General features: G+C 44.6%; 1 protein-coding gene across 11 annotated transcripts in view; it reads right to left on the bottom strand.

Annotated features, from left to right (window-relative positions):
* Window positions 1–15,436, bottom strand: part of HDAC4 (histone deacetylase 4) — a 218,179-nt gene that overhangs the window by 36,484 nt on the left and 166,259 nt on the right. For 6 of the 11 annotated variants that reach the window (XM_025306384.1, XM_025306385.1, XM_011154150.3 and 3 more), the window contains one exon: window positions 7,858–8,006. In XM_025306384.1, the coding sequence (XP_025162169.1) occupies window positions 7,858–8,006 (149 nt within the window). Of the gene's footprint in view, window positions 1–7,857; window positions 9,985–15,436 lie in introns of those variants that run through there. The other 5 variants (XM_025306386.1, XM_025306388.1, XM_025306381.1 and 2 more) reach the window with 4 other exon arrangements.

The following is a 15,436-nucleotide window of genomic DNA, read 5'->3' as shown; positions in this document are numbered from 1 at the left end:
CTCTATCTGACATTACAAAATTAATAGCTAAGACCAAGTTTGTAAACAGAAACACGTCTGTGTGCGTCCAAGCGTGATCAGCTGATGAATTACGAAACGTTTAGTTGGTTTAAGTTAACTTAGTCCAAGTTAGTTTAAGGCCTACGAATCTTGTAACTGAAAAGTTTCCGGAACCGATTTCGGAGCAAGCCTCTCCAGCCTTTCGTATAAAACGAACCCTCTCCCCCCCCGCCTATTGTGCCCTCCGCGGAAACTGTGATCGTCGCGAATCGCCGAGCGAGAATAAAAAAGCGAGCAGGATACCCAACGACGCTCACAATACCGTGGATAAAAGCGCCAGCGGCATTAATTCACGATTCAACATGCGCAGACATTGTCCTGGGAAAATTGAACACGTCGCGCGCGATCGACGTGATTTCACGGATATGACAATCGGGCGTGAGGTTCAGGCGAGAGTCAAGGCGCCAATTACAAGCGAATCTAAATTTACCGGTACGTGATGGAGCACCGATGCGCTTGTGTGTGTGTGTGTGTGTGTGTGTCAGTCGCGAGTCTCGCGCGACGGACGCTAAAATTATCGATTATAACATCTCTCTCCGCTTTTAGTGTGCGCGAAGACGACTCTCGTCCGGACGAATTTCTCCCCGAGGAAGAACGCATCGAGAACGAAGCCGCGTCTCGCTGCTGCGAATTGCTGCTTCACGCATACACACGTACACATACATACTGCATAATCGATTCACACTTTGCGATATCGAAGAGCATCAGTGCCGATCGGCACGAGCCCTGCCGAACGTTTACACAGCTCGACTCGCCTCTCGAGCGAATCCCCGGACATGGCGAGCGATCGATGTTTCCCTAACGTCGTCCGACGTTAGTCAAGAATAAAGAGCGAACACGACCGAGCTACAGGCATTCTCCTTCTCGTGCTTGAATAACGTTCTTCCATTGTCCATTTCGAAAGGAGGAAAACTGCCGGAAGATACTCAGAAAACGCCCCGAGGCGCCGCACGACACGCGCGACACGAAGACGCTCGCGACTCGTTTTTCCTCCGAGACGGCGGTAATCTCGATGCCCGGGCAGTTCCCCGCGGATTATTTATCGTCCCCTATCAGCCAGCCTGCGATTAATTAGCAGGATCCGCTCGGCTGGGTGTCGCGCGATAAATCCATGCGCCCGGGAAAAGCACCGCTCTCATGCGCGCGCAACATACACACAACTCCTCAAAGTTTAGCCAATTATCGGCGAAGAGAAAATAAACGATAAGAGCAGCGTCTGATTATCGATTCCAGTTTCGCAAGAGTCGCGATCGATCCTGCGACTTGCGTTATCGCTGCCGTTGATTGGGCGCGCGTGCGCGCTCTCGTACTTAATTTGCGATCGCGTCGATCGCCTCAATGTTGCGGCAATGGCGCGGCACGAGCGACGAAGACGACGACGACGACGACGACGCATCGGACAAGACTATCGACGTCGCGTATCGACAGAGCACTCTCCGTGAATTCCTCCGCGGGAATATTCCCCGACAAAGGCGGCGCGCGGAAAATAACTCCGCCTCTACCGCCGCCGAGCGGCCTCCCCCGCTATGCCGCTTACGACGTTTCCGTGGCCGAGGGAGCCGCGAGCGGGAGCGAGCGCATCGGGTGATCGAAATCAGATTCTATTCGGTGTGTTACGTGGCATGGACAATTCCGCGTCGAGATTTCCGTCGAGTGACCGATCGATGTTTACGCCGCGCCGCTCGCGCAAGTAACACTGTACGCTATTCGCCGATCTTCTTGCAGACTTTGCACACACGTGTGGTACATCGAGAAACATTAGACACGTGTCTTTTTTTTTTTATTTCGGCTAACAAGGCATTTCAAGATTAGAAAATGCCTGCGAAAATTTAACACTCTATAGCACAGTGGTAACTAACGGTGGCGCGGGGGGGGGGGGGGGGAACGAAGCAGTGGTGGTGTCATTCCGGACCCCCTGCTCCCTAAGCCCAGCTGACAGACAAGTCCCTCAGGAGGTTTAGTGGGTGAGAGTCCCACATAACCCCCGGATCCTCCCAGGGTCCGGGGATATCCATAATGGATTCCTCCTGGGACACAAAAGAAAAAAAAAAAAAAGTGGTAACTAACGCTGCTACTCCTGAGCGTCATTCTCTTATTAGCTTTTATATCACTCTATTATAATTTCATTGTCTGAATGTTTCTGAGGTCGCTAATTACGATTTTGACATTGGTTTTACGAGATCCAGAATGGCAGATTCAAAATGGCAGGAGTTTCAGAAATTCTCATTCAAAGTCAGTCTCGAAGAAGTTTTTTTAGACTCGTGATTACGATTTTGGCACAAGTTATATCAATCTAGAGATGGCGGATGAAAAATGGCAAATTCAATATGGCGCATCCAAAATGGCGGAAATTCCATTTCTTTTTCGTAATTAATTTCAAAGACAATTTTTGTGGTGGTTTTCGAGGTCACTGTTTACAATGTTAATAGTTGTTTTACAAAATTTCAAATGACGGAAACAAACGAATCAAGTTAACGAAATTTTAAGAAATTCAACCTGCTGAAGACAGGTTTTATGAGATTTTTGTAATGTTTCTAAATATCACTGTTCAACAAGATTTTAATATTTGAACAAAATCTATCATTTTTCGTAGATTTTTTGATTCCGAATCTGCCGTAGAATCACTCTATCACGTCAGAATTTTGAGATATTCTAACTTAAAAGTGCCATTAAAAAACCATCGAAGGCAAGATATAGTGGCTTATCCAGCCACTGAAGGCAAGGGGAAAAATTTTTGAAATTTCTGGCCATTTTGGCCATTCTGAATCTGCCATTATGAATTCTCGTAAAACCAAGGTCAAAATCGTAATTAGCGACCTCAGAAACATTCAGACAATGAAATTATAATAGAGTAATATCGTAAAAGCTCATAAAAAAATACGTGTCTGGCATTTTTCGATGTACTACGTATGTGCAAAGTTTCAAGAAGATCGGCGCTCAAGAAGAATGGCACTTGGGTAGTGTTACTTGTCAGTCTTAAGCGTGGCCCACAATGACAGCAAGACTAGTAGATGAAGAGAATGGTTTTTAGACATAGGCTCATATTCTGAATTCTCTTTCATCACTAAATGTCTCTAAATGTGGCTTACAGCCAATCAGGAGGCTTATAAACCACTTTTAGAGATAAAAGAGAGTTCAGAATATGAACCTTAGGCTGTAGAAACAAGGTCTTCTTACGCCTTCAATGTCCACAATGGGTCGTGCAGTAAATATTACAACAAGCCAATCAGCGTCGACGCGCACATTTATGCGTCGCTGCCGAACTTTCATTGGCTGGAGAATAAGGGAGCAAACCGTGGGAAATGGAATTCAACTATTTCGGTATTATTATAAGAATAATCGATTATGGTTGGTCCATTTCTTACTGCTTACGCTTCCAACCTTATTCTTGCAGCCATTGTAGATGAGCCTTTAGTCTGCGCCCTATGTTCCTGGGAAAAAACCAGTTTACTTCGACGTCCTTCTTACAGCCCTAATCTACTCCTGCTGCCATTGTAAACGACGCCTCACTACGCGTCGCGTCGCTGTCGGGGACACGATCGGCACGCAGAGGACGACCATTAAATGCCGAGCTTTAATTTGGACAGCCCCTTGGCTGTCGATGGCGGAGATATTCGCGGCAAGAGAACAGAATTGCGAGAAGAAAAATTGCGAGATTGCGGATACGGAGTCGGAGAATGACGTGAAGGCTGACGGAAAGTAACGATTCAAGATGGCGTACACTTTTCTTTCCGCGGATATTTCCGTCACTAACAGCTAAAGGATTAATGACAAACGCTACACACCGTCGGAGAGCCGAGATCTTTTTATTTTCTTCTCTCTTTCTCTCCCTCGCGTAAGCGTGCGAATTATTCGTCGTCATCGAACGCTCGCGGCGCCGACTGTCGGTGAATTAATGAACTGGCTGACTTTTTCATCGCGTTTGCGACGGCTTTTTTTCCTAATTTTTTTCCTTCAGAGTAAAACGATCGGATCGATGAATTGAAATATGCGCTCGGAATAATATATGTACGAAGAAACTCGCGATATCGTGACACGAGAGTGATGGAAGGGTGGCGGCGGGGGGGGAGGGGGTTCTTCGCAACATCGTTGGCATGAGAGAGCCTTCATTACTCGCTTCGCTGACGCAATGCGGAGAGAGAGTATCCTCCTTCGTTATTTCCCGCCGTGAAATCGGAGAGAGATAATGTCCGAAAAATCGAAACGTGTCGTCGAAGCGGTGAGACACGCCGGCGCGAACTTCGCCGATTGTAAATGACTGAAGAAGCTACACGTCGCTTAAATCGTCAGCGGATCTTGGTTACGCCCTGTAAATTGCATCAGAAATTTTCCGCGTGGATTTTCCCCGAGTATTGTTTTCGTGGCGAGGACTCCGCCTCATTCGCACTACGGCGAATAATACGCCGCAGTTGCAGCGGATAACGCGCGCGCACATATAAGTGTGCGTGTACATATACAGAGTATACAATGGAACAATGGTACCAGAGCTCGTAGGGATGTAGAGCGAGTTAAAGTCCCAAACTGTTTCGCGATATTCGCAATAATTATCGAGTTAATTAATTGTAGAAATCTGACGAGCGAGCGCGCGTCGCGATGAATGATTAAGGAAGCATCACAGCTACTCGGGTTATAGCGCGGCTCAATTGATCTAGCAACTGTTATCGGCGCATCACTCCTCCTCAGATTTCTATAATTAATAACTCGATAACTATCGCGAATTTCGCAGAAGACTAGAGGATTTTTCTATTCGCTTCGACCCACTCTCTCTCTCTCTCTCTCTCTCTCTCTCTCTCTCTCTCTGTCTCCACAAAAAATTAACGAAGTGGTCTGAGACACCCTGTATATTAGATAACCAACAAAGTTTGAGCCGTTTTGAGGTTTGGTCAAACCGCAGGTGCGCACATCATCGGTTAAGAGTGTGTGCTTATGTATGCTTAAACAAAAGCTTGTTTAACCAAGAATTTGCTGGGGCCTTTTATCCTTCTCTTTCTCTGGTTTTGGCCTCATTTTTTTAACCGATAATATCAATGAAATTAAAAAGGACTGGCGTTGATTCTGTTAAGAAGAAAAACAAAAGAGAATCGTTCTTCTCCTTGTCCTGTCTGCAAATATATTTTTACTTTAATTTACTGGTAATTTAAGTGTATAACACTTACGAAGATTAATTATTTAAAATTTCGCGTGTATTAAAGCATATAGGGTGTATAAAAAGTACCGGGACAGCGAAATATCTCGAAAGCTAAGCATTTTAAAGCAAAATGGGTCAGATAAAAGTTGCATGGCTTCAAGAGGGACATGAAACAACTATATCATTTTGTTTATAAATGGTGTCACTTTTGACATGTTCACTGATTATTATTATTTTCTTAAATGGAAATCCCAATTTTTAATTATATCTCCTTTTTCTACTAATTAGTTTGGACAACTTTTGTCTGAAACATTTTTTTATTTAGCCTGATATTTCTTGAAATATTTAAGGAAAACTTGATAACTTTTCCAATATTTAATTTTAGGATATCTTACTAACCGTCAATCTTTGGAAATTTAAAAATCGTCAAATTAACATAAGTCAAGATGTTATTGTAACAATATATTTTTGAGACCAAATAAAGTAAAAAAGTCTAGTATTATTTTTCCTTCCAACAAAGCGAGATGTCGTAAGTTAAATAATAAAGTTAAAAGTTACTTAAGTATCTCAAAAAATATTAGGTAAATAAAAAAACATTTCAGACAAAAGTTGTTCAAATTAATTGATCGAAAAAAATGTAATAAAAAATGGAGATTTCCGTTGAAAAAAAATGATGTTCAGTGAATATCTCGAAAATGGCGCTATCTGTAATCAAAATGATATAATTGTTTCACGTTCCCCTTGAAATTATATAACTTTTGTCTGATACATTTTTTTTTTTCTAAAATGCTTAGTTTCCGAGATATTTCGCCGTCCGCCCGGTACTTTTTATACACTCTGTATATTAAAACAGCATAAACTTTATTGGTTACTTAACATCACACACATACACACGCGCGCGCGCACATATACATTCGCACACACTCACGTGATAAATTTTCTTTCCGACGGATTCTCCGCGGTATTAAACACCGATATGAACCTGGCAAGCAACTTGAAAAAAAAAAAAAAAAAAAAAAAAAATTTCGCAATACGGTTCGATTGTACTTTGTTTGTACCACTTTTTGTTTCGTTTGTACCTCGAAGGATAAAAAGATAAGGGGAGGGAGAAAAATAGCCAGCAAGCAAGTATAAGATATCGCAAAACGGCCAACGCCACTCGAAACGGAATCGTTTGTGCCCCCGTTGTGCCTCCCTTCAAATCGTACATACCTCAAAGGAACCGGAAGTACAGAATCTTCAAAAAACGTCCAAGAAGTATTTTCGTCAATTTTTGAGATATCGCAAAACGGCCAACGCCATTCGATAGAGAATCGTTTATATCCGTTTGTACCTCAAAGAAATCGGAAGTACAGAATCTTTGAAAAATGTTCAAGAGATACTTTCGCCAATTTTTGAGATATCGCAAAACGGCCAACCCCATTCGAAAGAGAATCGTTCGTACCTCCCTTCAAGTCGTTTGTATCTCAGAGAAACCGGAAGTATAGAATCTTTAAAAAACGTCCAAGAGATACTTTCGCCAATTTTTGAGATATTGCAAAACGGCCAACGTCATTTGAAAGAGAATCGCTTGTACGTTTGGCGATTCTCTTTCGAATGGCATTGGCCGTATTGCGATATCTCAAAAATTGGCGAAAATACTTCTTGGACGTTTCTCGAAGATTCCGTACTTCCGCCGGTACCATTGAAGGGAGGAACAAACGAGTACAAACGATTCTCTTTCGAATGGCGTCGGCCATTATTTCGTGATATCTTATATTTGCTTGCTGGCTATTTTTCCCCCTTCCCCTATCTTTCTATTTTCTAAAGTACAAACGAAACAAAGGTGGTACGTACATACAGACACAAACAAAGTACAATCGAACCGTATTGAGAATTTTTCTTTTTCTATTAAGCTGTTTGCCAGGTTCACGTCGATGCATTAAACGCGGCCTTCGCGCGGAAGTATCGGCGACCTTGAACTTAATTGCGATGTAACGAAATCGCGCGCGCGCGCACGGCTGCATCGATCGAATTCGGCCGAAACCGTGAGCGCCACGCCAGTTGCGGTAATCTAAAACTTGGCCCGCGCGCCGTTCCGACGACTGCACGCTTCCGCAGCAAATGGGTAATCCCTCCTCATCGCTCGCGCGCGATCCAGTTCAACAACGATATTCACGCGAAAGACGCGCGCGGCACGCTATGCGCCACGCGCGATCAATCGTTCGCCAACGCAGCAACGACGCCGCAAACTGATCCCCGATAACGGTAACGCGCCTGAGAAAGTGTGAATATTTCAGTTCCGCATGAAAAACCGCGAGTTCGCGCTCCTTCTCTCTATTCGAACGTCGTCCACAGAACCTTCCCTTCCCTCGATCCTTGACATCCCCCCTCCCCCCATCGGGGTTCATCCGACCGTGAATTTTAAACTTCTTCTCCGAGCACAGTTTGGAAAGAAGCTAACCTAACTGTTTGTTGTCTTTTTAGCAGAATCGGCACCAAGCCCGCAAATGTGAACGGTATGCCGAGGAATCAAAAACATGATTGGGGAGAAAGAGGAGGATATTTCTCATCATCGCGACGTTTCTTTCTCTTCGATCACTTTTCACCCTGCCTTGCTTCCATGCTGTGTCATGCTTGGCGCTCCGCGTTTCCGCGGGGCCACACATACGTTATCTGTCATACGTTACCTTGAGCATCTTCTGCTGCAGCTCGTGGTCGTGCAGGCTGGCGGCGGAGTCGGCGTGGTAAGCGCCGGAAGTCAAGGTGGCCGTGGCCGCGCCACCTCCGCCGGCGCCCAAATCCCGCGGCCGCGAGCCCGGCGTGTCCCTGGCCATCTCTATGCACATGTAACAACACAGGTCCGGTAGTAAAATGTCATGCCGCCGGCCGCCCTGGACGTGGATCGTCTCGACGTGGCGGCCGGCGCCGCCGCCGCCGCCGCCGTCGCCGACGACGATCTTCGCGCTCGAGCTCTCGCCGCGCGGATATCGATCGAACGCGCTCGCTCGCTCCACGTACACCCTCATGATTCCCGACGCGCGACTATTCTTCCGCCGGTCCCGATCACCCCAGCCCAGCCGGCACAGGTGGGTAAGAAAAAACGGCAGAAGCCGACAAACACGTCACACGTCTCTCGGCTTGGCGACGCGAGCGAGCGAGCGAGCTGAGCGCGAGCAACTGGTAGGATCAACTTCGACCTCGCGACACCCTCGACGTCGCACTTCACACCCTTCGTTGGCCGGCCGAGACGCGCGCGCGGTCTAACGCGTACGCGAGATGCGACGAAGAAAGAGTCTCAACCGTCAACCGGAACGAGAGGCTACACGATCGCGACGGTCGCGCGCGTGTATATCCTGCTTTAAAGTCCTTCGGCGATATTTTTAGAACGCCGCCGCGATGTGTCGCAAGGCGCGTCGCGGGACGTGCCGATCCAAGAGCGCGCATTAATCGCGCCTGGCAATTTTCTTCTTCTTCTTCTTCTTCTTCTTCTTCGCGGCCACTTGCCGCTGTTATGTCACACTCGCGCGCTTTGTCCGACGGCTTTTTTCTCAGGCCGCGCTGCTAATTTCGGGACCCGTGAAAAGCGGCACGCGCGGTCTCTCTCTTCTTGGGGCCCCTCATCGCGCGATCATCGCGCTCTCTCTCGCTCTCGCGCGCGCGCGCGCGCGCGTTCTCCTTTGTCCCCCGCGATATCGCCGCTCGCGAGAGAGCCGCGGTTATTGTCGAGCGCGATGGCGAGAGAGCGTGTTGTCGGCGATGTTTATCGCTCCGATAGCCGCTCGCGGCCCGATAGCGCGGCTATTTTTAGCGTTTATTACAGTGCGACATGCACGTACACACATACACACGCACACACACGACTTATCGCTGCCGCTCGATTGCCACGGAGAGCCGCCGGCGGCGGTGCTGCGCGCGCGTCGCGTTTTTTGCAAATTTCGTGCTTCGCCGTGTGATCGGATCACGCGCGGTCCCCGCGCTCGTTCGGAAAGCACGCCGGAGGATCCAAGGTTCTTCTTCTCGGAGGAGGAGCAGGAGGAGGAGCAGCAGGAAATCGCCCGCGGTCAGCCGGTAGACGGCGGAGAAGGAAATACGCCCCGTGTGTCGCCGGGCCCGGAGCACTCGCGGCCTCTTTTTATCTTCAGGGATCCAAGTTCAGGCGGCGCTCCGCTGTGCGCAGCGCTGCGTGATTATCACGCGGCGCACTCGCGTGTTGTAATTGCGCCGCGCACGAGTCACACACGACGAGCTTCCTCGACTTCCTCGAAACGCGAACGTTCTCTCTCTCTCTCTCTCTATCTCTATCTCTCTCTGTCTCTGTCTCACACACACTCTCGCCGCCGGGCGTTAGTAAACTCTGCTTCTGCTGCTGCTGCCGCTTGGCTCACGTCTGATGGTCGCAGGAGCGATCGCGAGACGCCTTCTCCCACAGCGCGCTCTCGGGTCTTGGCTTCGCCGCCGAGTGACAGATCGTCAGCTCGATCGCGCGACGACGACCTTCTCGCTTCGCAGAGTCTCTCTTGCTCTCTGAAGTGTCCTCTGGGAAAGACAACAGCGGACCGCGTGGGTCGTCACGACGTTGGACGCGGTGAAGCCTCTTCACAGGTGGGCCGTCGCGACGGATGTGCCGCGGCGATGGCGACGGCGACGGCTTTTTCCGCGTCTCGACGCGACCTCAGCGCGCGCGTGCAGGAAACGCCGGCGGAGGCGAGGAGGAGCTTTATATACGCCGCTGGCTCGGCAAAAGCAACGGTCAGCGCTAAATTTAGCACGCTGGAAGCGATTACGCGAGCCTATGCGCGAGGATGAGGTGCGAGCGAGCGAGCGAGCGAGCGAGAGAGAGAGAGAGAGAGAGAGAGAGAGCCTGCGCTCGGGAGGGGGTCGGCAACGTGGGGAGAGGGGAGAGGGAGCTGCGACAAAGTAGGTGGGGGAGAGGCGAACGGCGCGAGACGGAGAGAACGCGAAGCTAACCGCTCGGTAGCCAGACAGCGACTGAACGCGATTCTGGCCGAGCGGCTCTGATAATTTTCCGCGGATCATTCGCGACGAAAAACGACAAGGACGACGACAAGGACGAAGCCGACAACGACGATGATAATGATAATAATGACGATGATGAGGACGGCGACAACAGTACTTTCGTACGTAGATCGCAGCCTGAGCATCTCGCCAATCGCGAATGACGCTTTTGCTGACGGACTGTTTTATCAGGAGTGTGATTTAGTATTTTGATTGAGGATTTTGCAAGAGATGGCACTAATACCAGTTTTGTCGACGAAGACATTCCAATCACAGATATTGTTTCTTAATGCTCTAATTATTAATCCGTGATCCGACTTAGTTATTTGCTAACAATAGACGCAGTAAAAATCGTGTTAATACCATCTTAAAAATGGAGCTTCCTGGAGAGCACTTTCGAGCATGCGCTGCCTTTGCTTCTCAATCAGAAAAGAACAGTGGCTGAAAGGTCGTAGAATCCTGATAGGAACTGGTGGTGTTGCTCCATCAATTAAGACACGTGAATATTGGTGAATTTAGACGATGAAAAGTGGTGATTTCAATATTAACAACAACGATCGCTCGGGACGAAAAAGCAAAAAAGATTGAAAATGCAGATTTGCAAGCATCGAACGAAAATCCAGCACAATCCACTCCAGAACTTGCCGGAGCATTGAATGTTGATTGTACAACAGTTGATAAATATGTTTACATGATATGGGAAGGATTCACTTCCTCCTTCTTCTTTCTTCCCAGGTCGAAACCTGTTTCCTTTAATAACCATACTTCTCGGTTTTTTAGGTTCCGAGGCAGTTACCAGAACTGTGAGCATTTTTAAGTTCCTCAAGTCGGTTGTTGGCCGGGCTTAGGTAGCCACTATAGATCGGCATGAAAGTAAGTGGTTGACATAGGTCAGTACGCACTGAGGTACTTCATGGCAGGTACTGGCTATGAGTGGACCCACTGTTTAACGTCTCTTCCGAAAGATGGAAAGATTCACAAAGAAGGAAAATGGGTTTCACATCAATTATCGGAAAATGCTATTACGAACTGCTTGAACATTTGCATTTCGTTGATCGCCAGACAAAAAATGAAGTTTTTTCCATCGAATTATTACTGAGGATAGAAAATGGGGATCTGTTTCGATAATCCCAAACGAAAAAAATCATGGGTTGATCCAGGCCAATCAGCAACACATCCACTTCGAGGCGCGATATTCACGGTTCAAAGATATTGCTGTGTATTTGGTGGGATCAAGAAGATGTTGTGTGTCATGAACTGTTAAATCCGAATGAAACTGTCATTCGGTCGGCCGCTGATCGTTATCGACAATTATAGAAATTGAAGCGAGTACTGGACCAAAAACAATCACCAATTGCGAATAAACGACGCAAAGTGATTCTTCCTCACGATAATGCTCGACCTCACGTTGTATTGTCAGTGAAGCAAACGCTATTAGAGCTGGAATGGAAAGTCTTAAATCTTAACGGACCTCGCGTCCGTATTTTCCAGATATTGCTCCATCCGATTGTCACTTGTTCCAATCGATGCAACATATTCTAGAGCAGGGCTTTCCAACCGGACGCGGGGACGCGAGAAGTGATTGTAATTAATAATGATCAAGATGAATTCTCGGATAATTCAGCATTTTACCATCGAATAACAAAAAATGTTATTAAAATTATATATTTTTTACGTATCTATACGTATGTATATATATTCATTACGTATCACTATGCGAAGCTTGATACCATGAATAATAATTTTATAATATTAAAATGATAGTTAATTTCTATAAAACAATACTATGTAATAATAAGTTATTATAAATTAAATGCGTTAGTTCTATAAATTTTTTCTTTCTAGTATTTTATTTATGATTGGCAAATATTTATAAATGTTACGTATTATTCCACAATACATTATTGAACACTTTATGGTTTAATAAAAAATTGAATGTCTTTTTATTTTTAACCTTCTTACCTTAAAAACCCTAACAACTAATTTTTGCTATAAAACGTACGAATCATTTTTTTGGTGAGGAATGGGAAGATTCATTAATAAATTTTAGGAGTGTGAAATACAAAAAAGGTTGCAAGGGAAACCTTGCTCTAGAGGATACACACTTTCATAATTTGGAACAAGTGCGAAAATTTGTTGAAAATTGGATCAACTCCAAGAAAGAAGAATCTCTTTGTCGTCGCGGAATCCACCATCTCTTGCCAGAAGAATGGGAAAAAGTTGTAGAAAACGAAAGAAAATATTTTGATTAAGGTATTTGTTCATTATCGTGTTTAAATAAATCACTTTTTGAGAAAAAACCCTCAAAACTAAATTACACTCCTCATATTTGCGCGCGCGCGCGCACGCGCATTCCTTTGGTTTTTTGTATTCTGCCACGCGACGGGAACGACGAGGAACCGGCGTCTTCGGAAGAAACGCAGATCTTCGCTGAAGACACAACCCGGCCCGAGGGAGATTGTTACTCGAAACTGTCTATCTCACGACGTGCTCACGACGCCACCTTTCGCTCTTCCCCCTCAAGAGCACACACCTGTTCCTCGTTGTCGCGCTGCGACAAACGCCGACGACGACGAAGTTGCAGTTCTGTCTCAGCCGATCTCGATGTGATATCGAAGACGCTCTTGTAACTTGCGAGTAAATCGCATATCAAATACGATTCCCGAGTTCTCCGGGAATTTGATTTCTTGTTCTTTTCCCCGAAAGATCGAGTTATACGCCCATAACGCGATTACAATTCCGACGGAATTTAATATCGCGAGAAAGGAAAAAAGACACCGTTAAGATAACGCGATAACTTAATATCGGAAGATGCCACGTCAGGCGAGTGCAACACTTCCATCGCGAATAATAAGGTAGGAAATTATAAGGATCACGTCAAGGAATTGAGCGGTAGAGGTAGAATAGCTAGCCAACAAGCTCTGGGGAATTAGGGGGATTAGAGGAAAAAGAATGTGGGAAAAGGTGATTTAGCTTAAGAGGCGGATATTATTTAAGTATTTGGTGCAAAGTGCTATATGAAGTTGTGGGGGGGGGGGACGGGATGAGAAAAAGGAATTGGAAGAAATTATGATGGATCATGTACGATGAATTTTCGTCTAGATTTTGTACCACCAAGGTATATAATCGAAAAGGAACCGGTGATGGATAAATTAAGGGTTGGACGAGGTAATGAGGAATGAGGGAAAAATAGTAAAATGCAAGAAAGAATGTTTAGTGAAGAAGCGTTGGAGAGAAAAAGGGGAAGCGAATTGGAGTGATTTATATGGAAATGAAAGGATAAAGTTCTGTAAGAGAAACGGGTGGAGAATAAAGGCTGTGGAAGATATAGAAGAAATAGTGAGCCGAACTTCAAAGTAGAAATAATGGAAAGAGAAGAAGAGATACAGAGACAATGGGAAGAAAGTAGAACTTCGAGTGCAAAGTATAACAAGAGATATAAAGAAACAAAGGTAGAAGGAGGGCTCCGAGAATTTTAATGAAGAACTTAGATAAGTTTGGAATGGATAAAGGCGCGAGGACGCTAGTTAAATGAAGGTGTGGTAATTTAGAAAAGACGAACAAATATTAGAAAGATGAAGTAGATAGAAAGTGTTTTGTAGTAAGGATAATGGTCATTTAAAGGTTCTTGCACAATGCCAGGCAACAGGCAATGAAATAAGGAATAAGAAATTATCGTCACCGATGCACAATGATGCTATGGCGATAAAAACCATCCAATCGGAACGTTCAAATTATGTTGGGTGCTTCGTAGTATTCATAGTTGATAATCAAATGTAAATCATAGTTAAGCTCCTAAAAGTGACATAGTTCTAAGTTCTTCCATATTTTGCATTCATGCTGTGAATTAAATATTAATTAAAGCTTTTAAATATTTACCTAATAAAATAAAAGTTTTAAAATATTTTGAAACTTTTGTTTGTAAGTGTGAACAAAGTAAATCACATATACAGGGCGTTCAAAAGTACCGCGTACAGCGAAATATCTATAAAACTAAGCATTTTAGAAAAAAATGTTTCAGACAAAAGTTGTCCAACTTAATTGATACAAAAAGATGATATAATAAAAAAAGTGAGATTTCCATTTAAGAAAAATGAATGAACGAACAGTCAATGAATATCTCGAAAATGGCGCTATTTATAAAATGATATAGTTATTTTATATCCCCCTTGAAACTATACAACTTTTTTTCTGAAACAGTTTTTTAAAAATGTTTAGTTCTCGAGATATTTCGCCGTCCTGGTATTTTTTATACACCCCGTATATGTCTATATTGTATATATATGGTTTTATTAATGTAATAATATTTAAGGTTATTAGCTGTGAATGACGAAAACATGATGTTATTTCTCCGTGGGAAAGTTGGCAATTTCTGTCCACACATCCTCCTTCATTTTCATATTCTTATAATTTTTTACAGTTTTATCACAAAAATATGGGCGAACTATATCAATTAATAATTCATCATAGAACGAACTATATCAATTAATAATTCATCACCACATTTTAAATATTTATTAAACGAGTTTTCGTTGAATGCATTCAGTCCGTCGCTCAAACACACTTTCTCTTCCCTGTCCTCGAGACACATTGAGTGATCACAATAACATTAACATATTGCTAATAAATAGAATTGTACTTGTACAACATGCACAAATATGTTGACACTAATTCGTAAATTTAATCTCAACAATCCGAACCCTGTGATTGATCGGCAACAGGCAATAGGAATAAAATTCCCAACGTGGCGGAAATTCTGTGCCTGTTGCTTGTGTCATGGTTCATTCTGCATTGATGCACGGTTTCTGGTATGTTGGAATTCCTTGTTCCTATTTCTTATTTCTTCCGTTTTTATTGCCTGTTATCTGGCATCGTGTAAGGACCTTAAGACACCAGGTTTGTTCGCGTTATTTGCACTTTTTTTGTGACTGCGACTGTGTTTGCGATATTGTAATGAGCGAGAGGAAATTTACTTATTTCGCGAGACACAGCGGGTTTGGATATATAAGATGAAGTTTGTGATATTAGGTTATGTATGAGAGTTTAGCAGAAGGCAGACAAGCGGGAAGACGCATCAGTAGGGAGAAAGTAGAATAGCTTGGAAACGACAGGATTATGATATTGTAAGAATATTTGTCTATTCTAGGATATGTTGCGATTGGCATTTGAGGCAAAGATCAGAAAATTTGGTTAGAATACTAAAGTTTAAGGATTTAAAATAAGGTATGGATGAATTAAGGAATCTGATCG

Source organism: Harpegnathos saltator, unplaced genomic scaffold, assembly GCF_003227715.2.
Source record: "Harpegnathos saltator strain DR-91 unplaced genomic scaffold, Hsal_v8.6 scaffold779, whole genome shotgun sequence".
In the NCBI taxonomy this organism is placed as follows: domain Eukaryota; kingdom Metazoa; phylum Arthropoda; class Insecta; order Hymenoptera; family Formicidae; genus Harpegnathos; species Harpegnathos saltator.
The sequence above is the reverse complement of the archived record's forward strand: the minus strand, read 5'-3'. Positions and strand labels throughout refer to the sequence as shown.